This window comes from Palaemon carinicauda, chromosome 41, assembly GCF_036898095.1.
Source record: "Palaemon carinicauda isolate YSFRI2023 chromosome 41, ASM3689809v2, whole genome shotgun sequence".
NCBI lineage: Eukaryota > Metazoa > Arthropoda > Malacostraca > Decapoda > Palaemonidae > Palaemon > Palaemon carinicauda.
The window spans coordinates 27479345-27505667 of NC_090765.1; the positions used below are offsets into that span (position 1 = coordinate 27479345).

At 35.9% G+C, this 26323-nt stretch overlaps 2 protein-coding genes across 5 annotated transcripts in view; one reads left to right on the forward strand and one right to left on the reverse strand.

Moving 5' to 3' along the window:
* The first annotated feature begins 1993 nt into the window (after positions 1-1993).
* RpL5 (ribosomal protein L5) lies at positions 1994-16444 on the forward strand. Its single transcript, XM_068364412.1, has 7 exons — positions 1994-2105; positions 8331-8476; positions 11987-12161; positions 13986-14188; positions 15091-15268; positions 16010-16084; positions 16267-16444. The coding sequence occupies exons 1-7, from the start codon at positions 2103-2105 to the stop codon at positions 16417-16419; spliced, it is 933 nt and encodes a 310-aa protein (XP_068220513.1). The 5' UTR covers positions 1994-2102; the 3' UTR covers positions 16420-16444.
* A 46-nt stretch (positions 16445-16490) lies between these two features.
* Positions 16491-26323, reverse strand: part of LOC137632468 (NADPH oxidase 4-like) — a 141272-nt gene continuing 131439 nt past the window's right edge. For all 4 annotated transcript variants that reach the window (XM_068364410.1, XM_068364409.1, XM_068364408.1 and 1 more), the window contains exons 15-17: positions 22468-22651; positions 16745-16845; positions 16491-16631 (exon numbers count right to left, since the gene is read on the reverse strand). In XM_068364410.1, the coding sequence (XP_068220511.1) occupies positions 16511-16631; positions 16745-16845; positions 22468-22651 (406 nt within the window). In that variant the 3' untranslated portion in view covers positions 16491-16510. The remainder of the gene's footprint in view (positions 16632-16744; positions 16846-22467; positions 22652-26323) is intronic.

Here is a 26323-nt window from a genome sequence, read left to right on the forward strand (position 1 = left end):
AGAAATTTAATAAACAGGAAGTTTCTATCCAACAAATTAATTAGATGAGAGTCAGTATATGAAGACCAGATCGACGAGCAATGATAATGTTTTATCCTTTACATTATTATTATTATTATTATTAGCCAAGCTACAACCCTAGTTGGAAAAGCAAGATGCTATAAGCCCAAGGGCTCCAATAGGGAAAAAATAGCCCAGTGAGGAAAGGAAATAAATAAACAGTTCCATCCTGTTCGTAATACTAGGCATGCAGTTAATTCTAATAGTTGGGTCTTCTCCATAACGAGGCTTAATACTACACAGTATTCTAGGAGATTTATTCCAGCTGTGACCAAGTTGTAGAATGGTCTTCCTAGTCGGGTTGTTGAATCGGTAGAACTTCAAAAGTTCGAAGTTGCAGTAAATGTTTCTATGTTGAACAGGCTGACATAAGTATTTTAATAGTTTATATATGAAAAGTCTGTTTTGATGTTGTTACTGTTTTTTTTTTTTAAATATTAATGGTTAGTTATTTCTCATATCGTTTATTTCCTTTTCTCACTGGGCTATTTATCTCCCCGTTGGAGCCCTTTGGCTTATAGAATCTTTCTTTTCCAACTAGGGTTGTAGCTCTGCTAATAATAATAATAATAATAATAATAATAATAATAATAATAATAATAATAATAATAATAATAGATGGAATTAAGGTGAGAGGAACGAATTCAAAACGTTTCAGAATGGTAGACTGATCACCTAAAATCTTAAAAGAATTTGTGAAAAGCCAATTTTTGTGTGTGCAATTGAAGAAGAAACAGACACCCTTTTGTGAATAGCATTTATTTGTAATTACTTAGGATATTGAAATAATGTAGAGTATCATATAAGTGTTCCAAAATATATTTTCGGAGGATGATGCAATGTTTTCGCTACCAGGGTTGCCAGGTTTTCTAAATGAGAAAAGGTCAATTTCTAATCAACAGAGGCTTTAAAAGGTCAACCCATTAATAGAAAAAGGTCAAAAATATAGTATTTAAGGGCCGGCTTTTTTCATATTACTAAAGGCCAACCTATTCAAATACAAAAGGTCAAATTTGAGTTTTTTTTGGCCGGAAAAAAGGCCAAACTGGCAACCCTGTTCTCTACTGTACGTACCAGGTAATATTGTGAAAGTTACTTGTTAAATTAACCGATGTTTCAAGTGTATGGCAATTGCATATAATTTTTTAACTTCAATATTTGGATATGTAGGCCTACAGTTAATGAACTATCTATATTTCTAAATGTGCTATTGGTTTATTGTTTGGATCTACAAAACCGATGTACGATAATACGCAAAATTTTAAACACTATTATTTTTATAATATTCCAGTTCTCATAGGCTAAGAGTTAATGATTTGAGCCAAATTTATCATTTTAAATAATTCAAAATACAAAGCTTTATACAACTATGCACCTTATGAGAAAAAATATATATAATTTTAAAGGTATATGAAGTATACTGTGCATGACTATGGATACGATTTATTAAAATTTCAGTAACCAGTTTTAGACATGAATGAGGAAAAATAATTTTATGCATTTATAAATTTCTTATGCCTATTTTTATATCGTATATATTATTTTTTTCATAGGAAAAAATATATAATTTTAAAGGTATATGAAGTATACTATGCATGACTATGGGTACGATTTATTAAAATTTCAATAACCAGTTTTAGACATGAATGAGGAATAATAATTTTATACATTTATAAATTTTTTATTGATATTTTGATATCGTATATATTATTTTTTTTTATAAATTGGAAATGAAAAGGTGTGGTACATATTTTATATGGTTTATACTGTGCATGACTTACTAAAATGACTTACTAAAATTTCAGTAACTAGTTTTAGACATGAATGAGGAAAAATAATTTTATACATTTATAAATTTTTTATGCCTATTTTGATATCGTATATATTATTTATTTTATAAATTGGAAATGAAAAGATGTGATACATATTTTCTAGATTTAGGATATTAGCTTCACAACTTGTCGCCATCTTTCCAGTGCGTGGTCGGCCTTTCTATACCTGAGCAGCGAGGTCGGCTGCCTTATTTACTAAAATTCTCCAAAATGGTGAGTGATTGCCCATTTCTCGTGTTATATATTCTTTATTAGTGTATTTGGCGACCGTTATGTCTCATATTGTGTAAGGGCTGAGTGTTATTAATGAAGTAAATGTCAAAATCCGATGGCTCCTTGAAGAACGTGGTCCCGTGTTTACCGTAACCTACAGATGTTTCGGCCGACAGTGGAACATTTTTGTTTTGTGTACTAATCCAAGTTATATCTGTGGTGGGCAGTTCTCATATTATTTTTTTTATTAATGGGTGTATTTTGTCTTTTATGGTTTTATCAATGCATGGAATATCATACTCTGGACCATAGTCCGTCATCCCACGTCAAGCGAATGTTTCCATATTTAATAATAATAATGTTTATTGGACAAAAAATATTTACATTCAAAGATTTACAAAAAGAAAAAAAGACTCAGTCCAAGCCCATGTGGAGCAGGGCTCTTCGGACAATAATACAGCAAAATAATATCAAGTAAAAATAATTTTAGTTGGGCGTTTCAACTTTGTGTACAAAGCATGGTCTCCATTATTTGTGTAGAGAAGAAGCAATTTGTTGAATCAAAGCAGTCTTAATTCATGTTTGCCTTATGTACAGTAGCGTTACTTCCATAAGCCTACGATATTGGTAGGCCAGAAGGCAGGCAGTGTCACTATAAAAACAGGATTTTTCCATTTGCCTATTGCTAGGAATTGGTGCGTTAACCAATGTCACTAGTTAACCTACCATAAATAGAAAAAGTATGATACCAAATTTAGACTTGGCGAAGCCAACAAAAGGGGACACTTCATTGATGCAGAAATAGGTAGTAAATGGGAAGTCTTTTATTTATTTTTTTTTCCTTTATCCATTATACCTTTCAACTTTCCACTGGTCTTTAATAGGTCCAAAATTATAAAACCTTTATAAAACAGGTGATAAATATTCATCTCCCTTACTTACCGTGTGGCGTCTGAGGGAAACCATCATTATATGTGACAATAGGCGAATCACTGAGGGAGCCTTTGTAGTTTATGGGGACACGCCGAGAAAAACTGACAACTAACCCCCCCCCCCCTAACCTGACCCACAAAGGGGAGAGATGTCCTATACTATGATCCGATATACCATAATATGAAGTTATTTTATATTTTCTAAGTTCAGCCCAAGAAGGGGGTCCGGGGACTTGCCCCCGCCTAGGGCAAGCCCCCGGACCCCCTGGGAACTACTAGGTTTGGTTAGGTTGGGTTTGTGAGGTTTGTATGACATTTTTATTTCTTTTCTCACAATATGGTGGCCAGTGTGCCACAGGTTGCCTCGGCCATAGAAAAACCAGTTATACTTTAGGCTAAAATAACCACGTGTAACCTTACTTACATCAGTATGTCCTTACCGTGCCACAATGATGATAGTCATATTTCTCTATAAGAAGCTTCCCCCTCCTTGATTTTAGTCCCACTTCCTTTCTTAGCAAACCAAAGAAGACTGGAATTTTAGCCATTATTCCCAATTATATATTGGCTATTTTAGCGTGATTGTTACTATGCATAACTACTACACTTTATCCTCTAGTAACATTCCTACCTGAGTCACCTAAGCCTCGCCAGCTAAAGACAGCCATCTTCGCCATATCTTGGCCCACCTGCCCCACCACCAAATAAGGCACTTATAATTCTAGTCATTATTCATGATTATTACAAAAGCTTTTTTAGTGTATTTTTATGTTGGCATACGTGATCAAATCACTTTTAGTATTCTCTAAAGTGAGACGTACCATGCCGCTCTTCTTACCCGGTACTTCCCACCCCTCACTCCCTCCGGTGATGGTACCAAAGACCCTGTCCATGCAAGTTGTGGACAGCTGTGACTAGCCAAATTACATTACAAAGGTCTAGAATTACACCAAATTACCTCTGTATTATAATTAATTACCTGAAAGTGTCAAACCCATAATTTTTTTTTACTAGCATTTCACAGTTCTTAGGAAATTTTTTCATTTGTATCACTGAACACATTTACGCTTTGTTTATGCATTCTTTATTTTCTCAACTATCACTTCTACAAATGACAGCCTTGGTAGACTTCGACTTACGACCTATCCGACTCAATGACCATTATTTCAATGGTGACATTTCAAGTCTGAAATAGTACACCAGTTTAACAACTATTTCCTTAGAAATCTATTTTCTTATTAAAAATTAAGTAATTTTTTTTAATGAAAATATATAGTACCTAGAATAGCGGTCCCACTAAACCGTTTTGTACCTTTTGAAGAATAGGGGGCCCCGGTTTGGTCCTTTTAAATATTAAAGGTCCCGGTTGGGACCCGGTGAATATAACAAGGAAAATTAAACGACTATTAATGAAAAAATGCTTTATTTTGTTAGTAAAAAAAGTACATAAACATCATACATACATACATACATATACCAAGGCACTTCCCCCAATTATGGAGAATTAAAAGCAACACTTAGTTGGGAGCTTTTGTATATCAGCGGCTAGTTCCTTACGATTAAAAGTAAATCAACTAATCTAAACTTTCCCCCCAACCAACAAGCCATGCCCGTACCTAATTACTTAAAGGGGAGCTAACGCCCCTTGCGGCACCACTTACACTACCGTATTATAAGTTAGACATAATAGTACATACAGGTGGCCGCTGTTATACATACACCCTGTTTATACATACACCCTGTTTATTGTATACAAAATTAAATCCGTTGAAATTAATTGCTCAAATATTGTTTTGAAATTTCAGAACAAAAAGAATCAAATAGGTTATATTAGGCTGACAACCAATCGTGTTGCTTAATTTCCTTGGTGGTTGTTCTTCCCTAAATTCCTTTTTAACAAAGCGGTTCCCAGTTTTATCCTTTTGAAGAATAAAGGTCCCAGGTTCGTATGGGACCGCTATTCGGAGCCTTTGTAGATCAGCGGCCAGGTCCTCCCGCGGACATAGAAAACTGGAATTTCTTCCCGTTTTCTAACCCTTCGTAAGACGTGGCCGTTGTTCTACAACAGAATGTTCTGCCAAAACTCTAGAATAGAACACTGCCTAACTTGAATGGGCCCACCTAACCTTACCTACAACACGTGTTTCTCCTTAACGGGGGGGGCTAACGCCCCCCTGCGACCCCCCGTACATAGCCTTATAATTATTCTTAAACACCTTAATGGGGGGCTACCGCCCCCCTGCGACCCCCCTTACACTTGCCTATTCTTAATCGGAAATCATCATACATACATGTGGCCGCTATCACTCATACACACAAGCATATTCTTAATCGGCCGACATCATGCATACATGTGGCCGCGATCACACAAACCAGAAACGGAGAGGGTTGTACTTACATTATTTCCTGTTCAGCTTGCGGGTTTATTCGTAGCCTCTACAACGGCCCCCTACTTATTCAAAGTCACTGAAGTCAGAGTTTTCAACTGGTATTGGCTTTCTGCCGAGAGACAACTTCTTCTTTTGGGGAGGGCACGTTGGAGGGGCACTTTTAGGAGATGTACGGTGATGGGACACCTTTTTTTGTGGAGGGGACGGGTGTTGGGACGGACCAGGACTTTCGGAATCAGAATCGTGGGTTTTGAGCGGATAAACACGTTTAACTAATTCCAAGAATGCCTTCAGTCTACACCCCTTACCGATTAAATAACGTTTTTGAATTATATACATCGCAAAGTAGCTTTCGTATAAATGTTTCTGAGTACCGAATTTCGGTAGTACTGTACAGAACTTTTTAGTACTCGCCACTGTGATTCGATTGTATTGGTGTGCACACTGGGATCTTTTGGACTCACAAAGTTAATGCTATGATTAACAGTTTTGTGTTGAAGAAATTGATCCTTGATATTATTATAGGCCTTCCAACAGTCCAAAATTATTGTAGTTTCGGGATGGACGCACTCTAATAATATCGGGAGCAATGTCTTTTCCGAACGATCCTCGACAACCCTGAAAAAAGTCTCACGTGTTTCCCGGTCAATCCCGCCGAACACCCATTTGCCATCGACCTTGCTGTCAACGTTATATTTTCTTTTTCCGAATTTACTCTCGTCTATCTCAACGATATGTCCTGGTCCGCCAATTTTTTTTACTGTCCATCACTAAGATGTCCGCACACACGTCGCGACAGAAGTTGTACCAAATCAACTATAGTGTGAGAGGCAAACTTTTTGTGCATAGGGAGAATCTGGTTCTGAGAAAAACCATAAATAAAACTTGCTATTATAACAAACACATCTTCGTACGGTAGCTTTGATCGTGAAAAAAAGCTACCGTGGTTAGGGGCGATCTTTCGGCAATAACTATATGAACAACGCCAAAAAAACTTAGCTTTTCCACTATTCGCCGATTTTCCATCATACTTGTAGCGCATTTCACCGATATGACATTTTGCACAAATGCCGGAAAAGTCGCCTAAAAGTCCCATTTTATATAAATAGTTTTGTAAACTCAGCACTTGTTGTAAAGTTCATAATCCTCAACATACTAGGATTGACTGAATTGAAAAAAGATTCACAAGTATCTACACACTGGTTAGTTGCCATCGCGCCGCGTGGGTAAAGAATGAGCATTTCCGACCCTCGATGGGTGCTCCCGTTTCCGTATTTGAATTTTTAGAAAAAATTAGTTATGATTGGGTGTAAAAGTTAATCCTAGTTAATCCCCAGGTCAAGTGGGGTCCCATTGGGTCGTTTCAAATTGCCGCGGCCGATTAATAATTCAGAATTCCGCCGCTATGGCGCTGTTGATTCGATCAGAACGTCATCTATAGGGAATTCTAGGAACTATGGGAACGAGAAACTGCGTGGCAAGGTACAGAGCTCGTGCGACTTATAAATTTTACGTCGAATTAGATGGTTTTCAAAATCTTTGTATATCGGTATAGTAAGTACTTACCCTGGATATTTATAACATTCTGAAAAGTTAATATTCTGTACAAGTTTCCGATAAAGTTGAAAATAAGGCGGCCGCCATCCTACACACATCCCTGCTATTCTTCAAAAGCTCCAAAGTTTTAATACCTGCTCTGTTCATAATTTATATGTTTGGCAATGTCATATTTCTGGGATACGAGTGGTCATATTGAATGATTTCCTTTCAATAGGCTATCGACTGATGTCAGTACAGTAGGCTATGCCCATAATCAAAATATGAGTAACCTGAGTCAGTATCCGTTATCTCTAATGCATAGCGTACATTTGACTAAAACTTAACATATTTTACAAATTTCATTTTTTTTTCTATTTCATCTCTGATAGATCCATATTTATCAAATGAAAGTACACTAATAGCACAAATATTTTCTTTAAATAAAACTTTTGTTTGGTAAGTTGATAATTTTTTGTTTTGAAATATTTCACGTCTTATTTTGAGTTTTTATCTGGTGATGTCATATTTTGTGTGGTAGGGGAGTTATTTCTTTATTGATTCATTATATTGTAGAGTAATTTTATTTCCGCCATCGAAACATCGAGTAACAATATCAAGTATTTTACCAGCCTACAGTACAATTTACACCAAAAATAAGACATACAATATGTATGCTGACGTATATTTTTGGCAGCAGGAGAGCCGACAAATCGAGTGATAGGCCCTTGGACAAGTTTAGTAAATCAGGTTATTGATCACTTGCACAAGAAGAAAAGTCCCTTTATTAATACATGACAGTAAACATACTGTCTCACAGTAACTGATTTCCTGAGGTGTTTTGCATATCCAGTGATTTTTCTTCCTTCAGTCCCATATGGCACAGTAGATCATGTCCAGTCATTGTTATTTTATCTCAATAGTTTTCTTTTTATATGCAAAATAAAATTTAAACTTTTTCTTCATCGATGCCCTATGTACAGTGTGTAAAAAATATTTCAAAATTTTCTAAAATTACACCCCTTTTTCTTGGAAGCAAAATTTTTAAAGACCTTTTGACAGTCATTTAAAATCATTTTACTTTGATGAACAAAGTTTTTTTTTCTCTCAAGTTAACTTTTGTATAAGTTAATGTTGGTATTTTAATGTGAAGGTTTGCTCATGTAAATATCAAAGATATGATTAAGTATTTTTTAGAGGTGTTATTAATCAGATAATGCTTTCTTGTCAATTTTAGAAAAAAATTCTAATCCCCTCTCATTGTATTTACTAGCATTATATTTTATATTAAAAAATTTAGTGCATCATTGAAGTTTCATGCCAAGGTGTACGAACAAATATTTTATATATTTTAATTTGTTTTTCAGGGTTTCATCAAGGTAGTAAAGAACAAGGCTTATTTTAAGCGTTTCCAAGTCAAGTTTAAGAGGCGCCGTGAGGGCAAAACTGATTATTATGCCAGGAAGCGCCTTGTGGTCCAGGCCAAGAATAAGTACAACACCCCAAAATATAGGTAAGCTAATGATTATGGCTGTAGCCTTGAAATGCATGGTATTTTGTAAATCGTCAGTCTCAAACTAACTGCCTACGTCAAGTTTTCAGATATTTTTGTATTTTTACCTAAATTGTATCTCCAACATGTTGCCCATCTACTGCCAATGTCATATATCGAAAGCAAGTAGTATAAGATTCCTCATTTATTGTCTGCCAATATCACAAGGTAACTTGGGCATTATCATCACTGTGTCTTACAAATAAAGAAATATTCCCCAAGTCAAACAATCGATACTTTCGCAGCTTGTTCTATGGTATCCCCGTAATATATACTTTTATTTTATTGGATATTCTAACATTTTCCATAATTAATAGGCTGTGTGCTGCTGTTGTAAACACACAATTGTGAGTGTAATGGCTTCAATTTTGTGTTTATTACTTCTATCATGATAGAAAATGTAAGCAAAGTATCATAAGAAAGCGATTAAAGGGCGAGTGGCATAAAAGAAAAACTGATATTCCAACTACTGTGATTGGACCTGCATGTCAATCTACATTTTTCTGAATGGCAAAACCCATTACTCAATTAATAACTAAAGAGCAACGAAAACCTATACATCAATTTTGGACCCTGAACACTTGAGTCTAGATCTCAAGGAAAGACACAAAACAGGTAAAAAGCACAAGGATCAGGGAGGCAATCTTCCTATGCTTACAATCTACTACTTCCTGATGGATCATCCTATCAAGTCTGCAGCCTACTTTTGCTTCAGGTTTGGTATCCCTGTAAGAGCAATCGGCATGGCTAAAGGATAAGAGTTTAAACAGACAATATACACGTATTGACAGTTCATCAGGAACTAGTGCATTAGTGCAAAAGTGGAAAGTTAGCTAAAGTGCATTATTTTGATAGTTCTTCACAAACTAGTTGATTGCATTATTGTCGGAACACCAACATAAAGTGAAAAAGTTCTTGTATCCCGGGACTACTATTGCAAACCTTCATCGGGTATACAAAATATGCTGAAAATAACTAGCAAGAGCTGTTGAAGTCTCCTACTTCAGTAATAAATTCCATGAGGAAAATGTTTTTTTCTTCATACTGAGAAAAGATCATTGACATGTGAAGCATTCAAATATGACAAAATTAATTAGGGGTTAGTTAAAAAAAAAAAAAAAAAAAAGCTATTGGTGAATAATGGTATCTCATCTCTGGAATAAACCATGATAACTTGAGAAATAATGTTTTTGCATATATCTGTAGTGCCGTCGTTTCGATAAGATAATTTCAGATATCCCAAGTTTACAAGAACTCTTGATTTTGAGTGATGGATTTTTATACCAAAACAAAAGCATAACTATTTTCATTGCTTATCCTGTTTTAGCCAGAGAATATGGCATCAATATAATTCAGAAGTACCTCATTGCTGGTCACACACACAGATGGAGTGTGACTCCATGCATAGTGCCACTGAATGTGAGGTGATCTTCGCTGAGTATGACTGCACTACTCATTGAGTGTGCTAGGATCAAACCATCATCATGCATAGTCAAGCAATTAATGCATTAAAATTCATGGTGATATTTTACACGTTTCACAAGCAGCAAACCAAGAAGAGATAGGAGTCGTCCCAGTAGTTCATGATCTGTGCAAGTTCATGTAAAAGAAAAAAAAAATGTCATTCAACATACTCTTGACCTGGGAGCACTCACCTGATTGAGTTCAAGATGTTGAAATCAAGACTCCCTTATAAGATGTGGTAATTTAATGATTTCCAGTACATGAAAGGAGTAATGCCAGCTGATTGATATAATTTGTTTGATTCCTTGTCTCGTGTAATGAAATATTAGTACAATTTTGCACACATTCAATATTGACAATAACCTTTAGAAATTTGAAAGGCCCATTAACATTGAAAAGTATTGATTTACATTCTTGCTTATACAGTATAGGAGGATTTATAAGAAAATATCAGGAGGCCTCCCATCTTTTAATGATTAAACTACAGCAGGAAACTGCTGTATTTTTAAGAATTGTTTGCAATATTATATTTGCTTTCCAGAAAATCCCAATAAATTTTTTAGAAAGTTCAAGTATTTCATATATAATTTACTGTGTAGATGTCAGCTTTATAATTATGCCTGAATCTTGGTAAATAATACTTCTGTAGTTGCCTAAAGTCAGTTTACCTTATTTTATTTAAAAAAAAAAAAAAAAAAAAAAAAAAAATTTAAACAGTAATACTGTATATCATTTGAATATTTGTATCCTGTTAAGAAGCTGTAAATTGAAGCTTAAGACAATGAATTTAGGAATAGAAAATGATTTTTATTCTTAATTTCCCAACAAGTAGAGGAAATGACTTAGGCAGTTAGTTCATGTGGCTGACGAGAAATGGTTGATGCATAATGACATTACAGTCTCAGGAAACAAAAACAGAAGTTGTTACAAATTACTGTACATAGAATATAAGTTATTACATTTTACAGTACTTATTTTCATTATGGACCAAAGATCATTTAAGGATTATACTGTTAGATTTAAGAAAAAAAAATAAACTGGAGCTCTGAAAACTGAACACATGCTGTTTAGCTTTAGGGATAGCAGAATAAAAAACTGAATAGAAAAAAAAATACCTATGTTCAATTCATGAAAGGTAAACCAAATTGCAAAAAAGAAAACTACCTGAAAATTTGAAGAAAAGTTAATACTTTTCTAAGCTGCTTTAATCAAGCTCAGCAAATAAACTGTACTATAAGGTTATCGTGTATTGGAAGTAATGATGAAATACTCCTTAAACTCGACAATAAATGAATTATGAAAGTAAAGAATGTTTATTAAACTTAAGTACTTTTGTATGTTGAAATTAGAATGATAGCTCAAGTAATGGTTTTCTCTTTACCAAGTGAAAAAAATCATTTGGTAGTTTGTCCTAGTTAGCTTATTTGGAAGTCATTAACTGTCATTTATAGATGTAAACAATGTAAAGATATATATTCACTATGTTCTTTATTATTGGATATAGTTAAGTAGAAGCCAGTTATCAAAATCCTGCTACAGAGCCAAAGTATGGCAAGACTTGAAATTATACCACATCGTGCACTTTAGTCATTGGAATCTGATGAGTGGAAGGAGAGTTAATTGTTACCCATAATAGCATTAGCTAAACCCTATTTAGCTCCTATGATAAATTAGAGTATATTTAACTGTGATTTCTTTGATGACTTTACCTCCATTAATAGTTTTTGAATATTTCTTTATACTTGATTTTGTTGGTCACAGGAAGGGCCAAAACATATTCATAATTTAAAGTTTCAATCCTTTGTAAGTACCAGTATTCGAAGTCCAAACCATCACAGTAATTTTTTAGTTCAGCATACTGTATTTTTACGCCTTGAGTGCCATCACATCTCAGGAAAATATTAAAAATTTGTCCTCTACCCAGTGTGGTTAAATTATTAGTCGTTATTTGTAACGTAATCCTCCTAATATTTCTTCCAATCTGAGTTAAACTACTTTATTTTCCAGGATGATTGTGCGCATCACCAACACTAATGTTATCGCTCAAATAGCTTATGCCCGTATTGAGGGTGATGTTGTGATTGCCAGTGCATATTCTCATGAACTTGTCAAGTATGGGGTCAAGGTTGGCCTCACCAACTATGCTGCCTGTTACTGCACTGGGTTGCTTTTATCTAGAAGGGTAAGTGTTCAATAATGACATTTGGTTAATTAAGTGTGCACTAGCCAAGAATATATGTAATAACCTTGCATGTAACCTTTAATTTAAGTCGAATCTTTCATCTTACTGAATTTTTGCATCAAGGTAACTGATGGTGTATATGACAGTTGAAGGGTGGTTTCCCTTTCACTTATCTGGCAGAACCCTCACCTTTTCTGGATACTGTCAGAAGCACAGGTTGTTGCTGTGCTGGATGTATTCCTTGGTCATAATGTGTGGGAATACAATTTGACTTGTGAATGTCCCATGTGTAGTCACGTAGGTTTCTGTGAAAGGCTTTTATACTTTGTCCTGTTTGTAGTGGCTGTGATTTTACTATGAATCTGCTCAGTAATCAGTGTGAAGGATAGTATTCTCCACTGGTATTGAATTATGGGTAGGAGCAAAACACACATAATGTGGCTCAGATTTATTTCTGGTCATACTTAGAGCAAAATTTTATTTCTTTTGGAAATTTTGAGATATAGGGAGAGTGTAATTATAAGGGCGCTTCTGACGTTATGCTTCATAATAATCCAACCCAGTCTCGTTGATGGGTTTCTTGCTGTTGTGTAAGGAAAGATTGGAGGTAGAACATATACAATATACTGTATGTGGGGACTTTTTGACATTATGCATTTAAGTATAAACCAAAGTAATTTAGTATTAATCCTACATCAAACCATCCCCACTTATGTCAAAAAGATTACTGATTGGCAATCACAGCACAGATGGGTGTCCTATTCACCCTCATTAGTTAACATAGATTGAACTTACCGTAAGCAAATACATACATATACCAAGGCATTTCCCCCAATTTTGGGTGGTAGCCGACATCAAACAAACTAAACAGAATAGGGGACCTCTCCTCTCTACTCTCCTCCCAGCCTAACAAGGGATTCAACCTAGTTTGGCTGGTACTGCTAGGGTGCCACAGCCCACCCTCCCCGTTATCCACCACAGATGGCTTCATAACCCTAAATCCCCTACTGCTGCTACCTCCGCGGTCAACCAAGGCACCGGAGGAAGCAACAGGCCCTACCGGAACTGTCACAATCGCTCGAAATTCATTCCTAAGCAAATATCAATGAATTTTTCAAACTTCCACAGAAAGATTTGCCTATGCCAGTCTTTTCCAGAATTTTTTTTTAAGTTACAAGCATTCATTACTTTTACTTGTCATTCTTCTAGAATACACGCAGTTATAACTGCCTTTTTAAGTCTTTGAAAGAAAAATAAGAAGTATACTGTAGATTTTGTGTTTTGGTGGAAATTTTTATTTACTTTTGGTTACCTGTGGACTGCTCTACCCAGGTAAAAAGTTGCTGCAAAACAGGAGAGAACTAAACAATGCAGTGCGAAAGGACCTTTAAGGGATGGTCTTTGGTTTTATAAATAGATCCACCTGCTTGCCTTCCTTCTGCAAGGTTAACCTCTTGTTTCTTATCTTTCTAATTCTATGTAATTTGTTGTATCCAAAATTTCATGTTCCACACTATCATTTAGGTAAAATTGAAGTCATATGTTCTTTATAAAGGTTTCCCAACTCTATCCTAAATGTGGAATATGTCATTTAGTGGCCTATTGGAAACCTCACTACCTGATGATCATACATACATATACGTGTATGTCAATATTTAAATGCTGCGTCAATTATTATAGTATGTATGGCATGACTTCTTAAGCTTTATATGAGTGAAAGCTTATGTAAATTTTCTCGTGATACTCTAGTGTTATTGCTTATAGTTCTTGGTTGTATGTATATTTTGGAAAGTATTTCTAATTTCTGTTCAAAATTCTTTTCAGGTTCTCAAGAAGTTGAAGCTAGATGGATTATATGAAGGACAGACTGAGGTTAATGGAGAGATGTATAACGTAGAAGATGTTGAAGAGGGCCCTGGTGCATTCCGTGCAAATCTTGACATTGGATTGGCACGAACTACAACTGGTGCCAAGATCTTCGGTGTAATGAAGGGGGCTGTTGATGGTGGCATTGAGGTTCCTCACAGGTAATGAATTTTGCATTGATTTTGACAAGATATATAATGCAAGAATTTGTTGGTATAAAGATTACAGGATTGTAAACTATTATAATGCTATTGATTGTGGAGAAATTGTACCTTGTAAAAGGTTGAATGTTATAAAAGGGGGTCACTTTTAGTATGGCTACCTTTCCTACACATTTTGGTTACAATTATGTTCTTCCATGGCTATAGTAGTAAAAATGAAGGTCCTTTTAAACAGGACCACATTGGTTAATTTATAAATGTTTAAAGTCTGCCTCCCTTTTATCCTAAACATTCGGTAATCTTCCAAAATATTTTGCCCAGTTTTTCCTTCGCTCCCCTCCTTTCAACTTCTAGGACAAATAGCTTTTAAAATCCTTGTCATACAATCTATTTTTTCTTATAAATATATAATTTTGTGATCAAAACCTTTCCAAGATCCTATTTTGTGAAATTGGTGTTAGGTTAAAAATAGATATGAAGTAACTATAATAGAAGTTGAAGCTGACTTAACTAACCAGATCAGTAGTAGCTATTTCTGCTGAGCTAATTACTTGAAGGAATAGTGAATTTGCATAGTAACTATTGTATAATTCTGTTCAATATACACAAGATTTGGCATGGTCATTGTATTTGATTGGACCAGCCTTATACTAAAATGCCTACATTTAAAAATATATAGAAAAATAATGGAAAATTGGCAGGCTGAATTTCTGCTTTGAAAAATTTTTATTAAGTAGTTTTGTACAATTAGGTGGCTTGTGTTCACTGCTTGTCATCTCGAGTTTCTTTTGGGAATTGAATTCCATACAGTTTAATTTTGCAATGTTAACCTTCTGTGGATTATTTGGGTAGGAAAATTATATCTTTTTCATTTATTAAAATATTTTTCTTTTATTGTACAGTGAGAAGAGGTTCCCAGGTTACGACAAAGAAGCAAAGGAATTCAACGCCTCAGTCTTGAGAGATCACATATTTGGTAAGCATATTGCTGATTATATGCGAGAACTTATGGATGAAGATGAGGATGCTTACAAGCGTCAATTCTCTCGTTACATCAAGGCTGGCATCACTGCTGATGAGGTTAGTTTTTTTTATAGAATAATAACTTGACTAATGATGAAATTTTTGAAATTATCTTGTTCATTAAAATGTACTTCAATTTGTTCTAGTCATTTTAAAACTTCTTACATTTTACTTCATACAAGTAGGTCTGAGAGATATTACCAAAATCTTGATGGTTTTAGTAATGGGGATAAGAGTAAGGTCGTTAATTTGAAAGTGTAATAGAACACTTGATCCTATGTATTCTTCAGTTACAAAAAAACGGTAAACTGTTTATATTGTGTCATAAATGGTTGGTCTTTAGCCGTCTAATTTTGAGTTTGTGAATAAAACGAAGCTGTTTTATGTATCCTTGAATTCAGGGTGTTATCAATCAATTCGCTCAGTATACATGACCCAGATGAAGGTCAAGAATAATTGCTTTCATAAGAATGGTATTGTTAACAGAGCAACTTTCTTTTAGCAAGTTCTTGTATAATTTTTAATGTTTATTCTTTATCCATTATTTATTTATCTACCTTTCGTACCTGAAGCTTTCTTTTCTTTTTTTTTTGTCCCCCGACAAGATTAGCAATATAATTGAAATAACTTTAAATGTATCATCTCCTGAAGCCACTTTTTACATGGATTTTTTTTGCTTAACAGTTTGGCAACATTAGTTCTCAGTAGTATGTGTCATCAGGGAACTTTGTCATTCTTATTTGTATCAAAAAGGTGGGACATTAATACTTAATGAAATTTGTTTTTCCATTGTTACAGCTTGAAGAAATTTATAAGAAGGCACATGCTGGTATTCGTGCCGACCCATTGCCAGGACCCAAGCCTGATAAGAAGGTAAGTACTTTTGAATATCAAAACAAAGTTTTAAAAACCTGAGTATAATTATATCAAGAAACAATCAACCAGTTCCTAAACATGTTTCAAAATGTGTAGGAAACATCACAATTGGATTTTGCATTATCTTTTATACAAAATATTTTACAGGCAACTAGATTAAATTAACTTTGTTCCCCCAGGTTGTTAAGAAGAGGTGGAATGCCAAGAAGCTGACTTACGATGAACGTAGGGCTGCTGTACAACAAAGGAAAGATGACTGGCTGGCTAAGATTGAGAGGGGTGAAGCTGGTCTTGAAGACCTTCAAACCAGGACTCAGAAAAAGCAACAATAATAAAGCTTTTCTAGTCTTTATTAAATCTTTAATTATCCATATAATAAATTGTAAAGGTCAGAGAAAATTAATTATTAGAAAGGATTTTTATTCATGAAAATGTTTCTTTGTGATAATTAAAATTGGCTCCTTTGGTCACAGCTTGCATGCAGTGTCGACGTATTTGACTGCACATTTTTGGTGGACCACAAGTGAAAACTCCGACCTTCTTCCTAGAAGACATAAAAGATTAAAATGTAAATTTTTATATTGGTTAAAATATGTAAGTTGACAATTAATTTATACATTATCATATAATATTGCAATCTAGAGAACTGTTACCTACCTTTTGTATATTTGGCACCATTCCTGAAACAAATGTTTCCACTGTGGTCTACCTTGACTTATGCGAGGTAACAAACTAGGGTATTTTTCACCAAACAATTTCTGGAAATTAAATATACAGTATTAGATTGTGCAATAAGCCTTTGTACAGGGTTTGAAGGATAAATGAGTAAATCGAAAGAAGATTACTAGAAAAGGAGAAACTAATTTGTATTCCAATACATACAAACCTTCATTCTTTACAGTAAGAGGGTAGAAAATGTTATAAGCAAGAAAAAAATCATTAACTTCTGAGGTGTAGACAAAGAGTGGCTTACCAATGGGTAACAACACCATGTCACTTACAACCCCAACCCCCATTTCTTGAGGTGCAAGTTATAAACCTTGAGGTTGCCTCCTGGCATAAAAGGGGGAGGTATTCACCAGAAGGGAATTCTTTAGAGGATTCCTTGCCTTCCTCTCTCCTAGTGTTCTCTCTACCTCTTCTCATCTGGTCTCCACTAACGGACAAACGAACACAAGCAGCGTCTTCAACTCTACGGCAACCTTTTGGGCCAGAAAACATGTCAAGACCTTCCTCCCTTGGGGAGTCCACAGCTCATAACTGCATTTTCTGTGGGACTAGCAGGTTCCCATTGAAGGAAAGGCTTCAGCAGCTGTTGGTTTATTGGCAGCAGGACAGTTCTGTTCATGCAATGGGTGAGGGTGACTTTGGCACATTACCCCGCCCCTCCAGACAGGAGGGCCTTTTGTTCATTCTGTTGCCTTCCCCCCTGACCTTCATTAGTTTTCAGCTTGGCAAGAGGAAGCTTTCTTATTCTCCCTTGGGTAGTGTAGTGTTTGGTAGGAAGATGGCTTGCCTCTCCTATCAGGCTGTCAGAAGCTGCCAATAGTCCATTGTATCACAAAAGTTTCCATATGCAGAAAATCAAGCAAAGATTATGCCAAATTCTATGGGCTATGGGCCTACCATCTATGTGAAACATTTGGCTAATGCAATTAAGTGACAAACAAAAATGAATATACTCGAGATGTGAAGTGAGACAAAAAATAAAATGACTCCAATCATGGGCCAAATCAAAACAAACTGAATACAGTACCAGAAAACACTTGAGTAATCAGGGAACTACTGCTACTGCCTTAATTATAAGTTAGAAAACTCATAAAACAATCTATTAAAAACTTTTTTGTAAATTAATGTGCAAATAAATATGAATATTGCATATATCAAACCATAAAAAGACCTATTGATTGGAAAATGTAAAAATTAAGACTAAGTGGTATAAAAAGACTGCTAAATTATAAAGCCATCTGAGTGGCCTTATAAGGTAGGGTTTGGTAAGTAAACTTAAGTTAACCCGATTTTATATTGCATCTTCCCGGAAGGGAAGTCATTTTGTTTCATTTCAACATTTCATCAAAAACAAATAAATATTTATTTATACATTCAAGTGATAACCAACAGTAGTTTTTAGTTAAGAATATATCCTTGATAGTAGAAGCTTGAATCGGCTGACAATGTTTAAATGTAATCAGCTGGACTCTTATGAGGTTTCCAAACATATTTAAACTATCTAATAATAAATATTGCACAAATGTCAATGCTTTGTTAATCTATAGATTATCATGGTTTACTTACAGTTTACTTAAAGCTATTAGTTATTAGTTATCAATTGGATGTGTAAATGCGTTTACTCATTTAGTTTTTCTTTTTGGTGTAAGTGGCTTTACTGTATTTCATTTATTTTGAATTAGTAAGACTACAGTACTTTGAAAGGCTTACGGTAAGTAAAATAGAATTTGTAATAGCATCATCTTTACATATACACTTAAAAATACTACTTGTAATTAATGTTCGCATGTCCTTTAGACTGATTGCTTTACTACTTGTAATTAATGTTCGCATGTCCTTTAGACTGATTGCTTTACTACTTGTAATTAATGTTCGCATGTCCTTTAGACTGATTGCTTTAGATCACCTGATTGTGTTTACATGTTCGAAGATGGGCTTACATAGAAAAAGTTTATTTCATATTTATAGGATTATGTTTTGAATAGGCTATTTATAATGAAGATATACTAAGAATGAATGATAAAAATGATTTTATTACTTTAATAAAAATAAATATAAAGATCTAGGAACTACTTACTTTTTGTGGTGACCCTGTAAGGTAATCATATACCAAAACAAGTCATCTAAATGCTTAGAGACCGGGAGCAGACGAGGCGACTGATGATGAACATTTGCGAGCTCTTACAAGAACCGGTGAGCCTAGGAAGAAGCTTGTGCATCCGCATGTAGTCGTTCTAATATGTATTGCATCAGACATGCGTTCCCACTGTACTTGTGTGATAACAACAAGGTCCGAGTGGTGAATGAGATATTAAGCACCAAGGCTAATGAATGTGCTGTACCCGTTCAACCGTTGGTGAGTGCTGAGTTAGGTTTTGAGAAACGCGTGAGTGCTGAACTCTCTCGACTTCATGATGTTGTAAGCACTACCAAAGTAAAGCGACCTGTGTGCTGCCACCATAGAGTAAATTTAAGGCGCGCTACTGCGGTCAGGAGAGCTAGTGTTGATGAAGTAGCTGTAGCTCTTGCTCTAGACAATGAGTCTAGCGTGTGTTACAAAGTGAGATTACGAAGGGATTGCTGAAGCAATATATGACAAAGAATATAAAAAAAAAGAAAAAAAAAAAAAAGTCATCTGGAAGAGCAATGTGCCTGTTTGCAGTGGGGATGGTAGCCTACTGCGATCCTCACCAGAGAAGTTCTCCATCTTATGATGTCGGCAATGACCCTGCAAAAGCCAAAGGCATCCGAGACTCGTCGGTGGCTGTTGCCGATTCTCCGCACAAGTGGGAAGATTGTTGTCTGTCAAAGGCGGAGGGGAACTTTACCCTTGAAGGGAAAGTCGCAAGCTGGGCAATGTTATGATACCAAATAGTGGTCGTGAATCTAGGAGCTGGCCCGCAAGTGGCATGTTGGAAACTTGGTCGCGAGATGGAGCCTTGTTACGAGCTGGTCTGCACTCTCATCGTTGATCCTGAAGTGCAGTAGCAAACCGAAGGGCAATTACGAGTAGAGGAATCGTCTAGCACTGGATTGCGGTTGCTGTAATTCCAGGAACCTGACAGTGAGCTGAATGGCGATCACAAGGAGCAGTCGTGAACTGGAACCTGGTGGCAAGCAGGTGACCAGTGTTGCCTGGGCGACGTCGACAAAACTGCGTTGATCATCAAGACTTCCTCGGGAGTGTGATGAGCGCTCCTATAAAGTTCTGAAGCAGGAAATGGGCAAGGCGAGGAGACAGGATGAGATTATTACTAATCGATACTAGTTAGCTAAGCAAGACAATTCAGCTGGACAAGATGAGTCTGCTGGGTTAACTGGAAGGGTGAGTAAAGGCGGACGGACACTGGAAGCGTCAAACTCACCGGCGAAATATCACTGCTGAACCCAGCCTACAAACAACTCCTCCTCACACTCCGAGGGATTGGAGAATGGTAAGGATGAGTCCAATAACCTCTTTCTCCCATGTCCCGGAGACCACTACAATAAGTACCTAAACCGTGTACAGGAAAGGTGTCCACCATGAGTAGCAGGAATAAGCTTCAAATTTTGCCCTCTCTTTACCGGCTGAACAAGCTCAGAATGAGGCAGAGTGCCGTCATCAGCATGAGGATCAGGAACTACTGCAGATGAAGGGGGTGACGTGGCAGGAGCCGCAACTTTCACAGAAACAGACCCTAGAGATTTCTCTTGTGCAAAACCTTGTCTCTCTGAGAGGAGCAGAAACATGCTTTGGACTTTGCGCTCCTTTCGCCGGGAGCCATCGCAGAAAGAGGGAATGAGTCATCGTTAGGGCTGAAGAGACCCCTCAGGAGCAGGAACAGGCTTCAGATTTTGCACTTCCTGTGCCTGCTGCCATAGCAGAATGAGGGAGTGCATCGTCGTCAGAGAACAGGAGCAAGACTGAAGTCGAGCTCTGGTTTGGCTGCAAGTGGCCTTCTCGAAGACGGTGAAGGTGCATCAACATGGAGAACGACTCTCCTACATCGGAGGACGACAGAACCGCTTTGCTACGGGAATTGGGCGAATCCTCCGGCCTAACGGTTGTACAGCGTCAAAAGGAAGAGACCATAAGAAAAGGTTTCTCTGCCCTCAAAGAAAACCCTGCACTATGCCATCTCCTAAACAGCAAGACTCACACCTTTAAAAAATTAAAAGAACAAATTATTCAAAGGACAGTCAAAAGAGACGAGAGTCCACTCTCCACTGAGCCAAAAGCAAATGAGAGAGAGAGCGCAGGGTAACTGGTACTATCACCTAGCCCCCTGATAAATAGCGGTGATGTACTTATACTTCGCTGAAAGTCTTATGTCTTGTCTTCCAGCGTTGTCGAAAGTATATTCCCTAGTAAAGAGCGAAAGGGTTTGGATTTCGTGACGGAACAAATGCAATGTTAAAAAGTACGTAACAATATGACAGAAAGCTGTTAAATGTAATTAATGTCTACTGTCCTGTAGATATTTTGCTAAATGATTCTATTTCCTTGTATGCTTTTAATTTTGATAAACATTGCTATTCCAACACTAGCAAAGGTTACTTGCCCCTCTTGGACCTAGACCTTATCAGCAGTTACTTCAGAGCTATTAGTGAGGATATGATAAGGATTACTCCCTTGGGGAAATTAGCGTACCTTCTTCAACTGCACATTCAATAATTTGATCCATAATACAATACTGTATGGAACTTGGTAATTACTTCATAATAAAAATTATCAAATTTTTAGCATTAATACAGTATAACTTGGATTTCTAACCTAATGCAGCACAACACTTATTCCATGGCGAAGTGCATCTAATCAGAAGCTTTACCATTCATAGTAAATGACAGGCATAACTTAGTGAGTGGCTAATGTAATGGTATGAATAATCTAACCCAACTTGCTTTCTCACCAGATCAACCAGGATCTTCTACATAAATGGTTTGACCTTCAATCCATGGGTTCTGTTCACTTTGCTTCTGTATTGAATTTAACCACTGCAGTTAAAGGTAGTTGCTAAGTTCACAAATTGTGCTTTTTGTTTTAATATTTTCTTATTAATGTATACAATATACTGTACTGTTACTTTGAGCAATGAAACATTGCAGAATTAATGTTGAATAAATATATTCTTTTATATGCAATGGTAATGATATTCATTCTTCAATTAAAGTATGTAAGTGCTGTATGTAATAATTTATGAAAAATCAAAACTAGCCAAATACTACTTTACCTATCAATATTCCGTTTACTGATAATTATCTACTGTACTGTATTCGAGCATCACTTTAAGCTTCACATATTTACAGTTACATTATTTAGTTTTTCAAGTTTAATATTTAAGCATTTCAATTATTTACAATGGATATTTCCATTCCTCTTATTATTCTTACTAGAAAACCAACAAAGAGCAATGAAAAATCATAGTGAATGTACTCTGACCGTGAACCACTATGAATAAACTACTCTGCCTTCTCCATTATGGGAAAAGGAACTACTCTGCACTCATCATTATGGAAAAAAAAGTTATAACAAAAGAAAAAGTTACTGTCCTCAACCCTACATTGAAACATGTCTCTCCTTAAACGATATGAATTCCTACAATGCTCCACATTTCATTGTGCTTAAAATAAAGTAATCACATTTTACTAAAAAAATGTCCTAAATATCATACCTGCAAAGCTCCTTGTGATGTAGGTATGGTTACATGAAGTCTAAGTTCAATGGAGTCTTCCATATTTGTCTGCCAAAATCGAAGCAACAAACTAGAGAGCAAAGGTGCAATAACTAACAGGAGTCTTGCATCCCTCACCACCCATATCATGTGAATACGATTTGGCCACTGAGTTGGATGCCATCTGAAGATGAAAAGAATTATATTATGCCTTATCATTTGTTTGCACTTTTATGAAATGGTAAAAAGACAAAGTAGCAGTGCTACATGTAATAGGGCTTTTATAGTTTTATTACACAAAGTCTTGTTTTATTATACAAAGTCTTGACAATTCTATCACAAAGCAAAATACTGTATCTCTAATTACTCTACCATTAAATAACCAAGTATGCTGGGAGGTATTTTATCTTTTATAACTCAATGCTTTTTTGTATTCAATTAGGGTGCATTTATAATCCTACATGTGAAGAAAAGTTGTAAAAGATCAGCACGCACTCAGTCCCATAACACATTCTCCTAAGTTGAGACTGATATAATAGAATTTTTAACCACCTGTGTAATATTGTACTGGCATTTCTCTTAGGTATCAAAGATTGTTTTGTATTTAGTGCTACAGTATATGTTTGTGAATTAATATACAAATAATTATCTATGGAATTCCAGGGTCTTCCCTTAAATGGAAAATCCAAGATTGGATTGTGTATATTCTGTATATTATTGCAGGGGCCTAGCGTTTTATGCACCCAATGACTGTTTAACATTAATAACCCCAGTATATTGTCTAATTTGTTTTTACAAAGAAATTATGCCAATTTTGTTTTGTGAAAAATGCTTTACTTCAGTGCGTATATGGTAGACCCACGGGTTCAGGGTTTACTGAACCTGTCACATCCAATGCTAAAATTCATCTAACACCCAATAATACATCATTAGAGAGAACCAATACTAAAGTAATACTGGATATAATGCAACTTGCATGCTAATTTGCACCAAGCCACGATCTTCCATACTCTGGGCGAAAATCAAATGTTCCCCTTAACTACACGTGAATAGGGAGAAGGGAGGGTCTTCGAGAAAAGACAGCACCTCCCCAAAAATTGGTTTGTTCATCGTTAAAACACTTTTTGGTTAATGTGCTGTTTAGTCTCTAAAGACGAATATAAGAGCAATAACTGAGTAGACTTGTGTACCATTAAGGGCTAATGTCTATTGTAAATTATAACCAAGAAAAAAACTAAATCCTGTGTGAATGGCTGAGAAGATAAACTAACAAGTCAAACACTCATAAGAAAAAAAACTGTGGAGAAGAAATTAGATGCCTATCATTATGCTCCTGTTGCACCTAGTCGATGTGCCCCTCTTCTATACAATTTTACCTTGTAGGTGGCCCAAATGAGCTGAGTACCAAGCATGCATGGTATACCTGTACTTGGAATAGGGCTTGGTACACCATGAACCCTTTACCAAAACTCCTTAATGCTGAATCCAATAATGTTGTGCAGATTAGATTCCAGATTTCCTTAATGGGTAAATACTCAGCAGAATTTGCTTTCTTAGCAAATCCTTTCACTCCTATTGAAAGGAGATATAGGTCACTTTCTCTCATGCCTGCTGCTAGTGGATCCTTACCCTAGGTAGAATGAATCCACTGTAAGGAGATAGAAAAGTAGACATGTTCCCAAGCCTTGTCCAAAGATGCACAACAGTTGCTATGATAGCAATACCACTCGTGACACTACTTTGACTTAGCTGGATTATTACATCGGCTTTTGTTATATTTAAGCCTTGTTTTTTATTTCTGTAGAGTAATATAAAATTCACAATTGAAAAGACAAAATTTTTTTAATTAATCTGTATTTTTTCTAACTATAAATATGATTCCTTTGCTGGAATTCAGCCCTTAGAATTTTAATGAGGTGTTCGGTGGTTAGAGGTAGGCGGCAGCAATTTCATTGTAAACTGCTACCTGCATGAGTCTAAATCCCTCACAATCATGTTCCGGAATGCATTCAGGCCACATTTCCTTCCAAGCAGAATTGAAATTTCTGATACTATCCCCTTCCAAGGCTCTATCAATGAGTTTGAGGCAGCTGCCAATATGGAAATAATTTTTCCAAAACTTTTGAAGGGGGAGGTAGGTCCTTCCAGTGACATCAAGGCATCACTGAAACGTTGCTTTTGAAAGCTTCTTGAAGTTTGAGATCCCTGCTGATCCATGGATTGGAGTAATGAAGCAGTGATGGCGAGCAGGAACGTGATCTACATAAATTTGAATTCCTCCAGCAGGTTATCTTTAAAGCTTTGAGGATCGGCAGGAGCATCATCCATAACTAACACAACTTGTAGTGGGAGTTTCTTTTCCAAAATGTACTTTTTGACCTTAGGACCAAAAACATCATCAACCCATTTACAATCTCTGCTGCCATTAGCACAGAATAGCAGGGATAGACAGTCTTTCATTGGGCTTCTGACGGCTAATTGCTTTTTCTTCTGCTGTAATAAAGGTTGTCCTCGGTATCTCCCCCAAAAAAACCAGTCTCATTGCAATTAAAAATTTATTATGGAATATAAGACTCTATCCACAAGCCTTTTAAAATCAGAAACGATTGCATCCGCATCTTTGACATTGGAGCTGGCAGCCTCACCATGTTGCACAGCACTATGGATAACAGTTCTCTTGAGAATACCACAACACTATGGACTACAGTTCTCTTGAAATTCTCAAAACCACTCCCCATTTGCTTTGGATTTATGTTTTTCTGCGGATATACCCGACTCCTTTTTCAAAAGGTAAGCATGGAATACCTTTGCTTTTACACAAATAATGTTTATGGTAATCGTATCACCTGCTAAATGCTTCTCATTAATCCAGATAAGCAGCTTTTTTTTTCAACATTATCAACATGTGGCCATTGTTTCATCAATCTCAGCAACCCTTTCGCAACATAAATTGATTGATTTTACATAAATTGATTGATTTTTTTATTAGAATTATACAAACCATGATGTTATACGATTGTACAGTTTTGCTAGGTAAGCCAGACACATACCTTGTTCATGCTTTGCAAATATTTCCTTTTTCAATTTTAGGGTAATCATCTTACTGTTTCTTAATCATCTGGGGGGGGGGGGGCTTTTGTTACCATATCATACAGTACTATTAACTTTACAACAAAGCACAAAATGTCTCTATGAATGTACATTGCGGATCACAATTTGACAAAGAACAATGTTATAGCTCAACGAAGAACAATTCCAAAGACGTTCGTATAAGATGATGCTTCCACAAGTGCGGCTCAGGCGGAAGAGTCTAAGGTTTTGTGCAGGGGGTTAGGGGGTGCATGAGAAAATGAAGTAAAAATCATGTGAACACAACAGGGGTGGCGTTTTGGCACCACATGACTAATTTATGTACATTTCATGATATCTCGGCACTAATTTTTTTATTGTAACCCAATTCAAATTTTCATGCTTGTTAAGCCGATTTGCTCGTATTCAAAGTTATTCATAACCTGGGTATTGTACATACATACATACATACATACATACATACATACATACATATACCAAGGCACTTCCCCCAATTTTGGGGGGCAGTCGACATCAACAAAAGAAATGTACTACTGATAAATAAACTGAAACGGGAATAGTTTCATAAAACTGGAAAAGGTGATAAGATACAAAATACCCTACATGCTGTCAAGTAAGATGGATGGCGTCATGTGCTGTACGAAGTTGATCGCATAAACAAACAAAATAATACAATAAAAGCAATCTTTAACTGTAAATTACCCACTCTATTACATTAACATTAATTCTAAGAATAGTGGATAAGTAAATCATAACTTGATTCCTG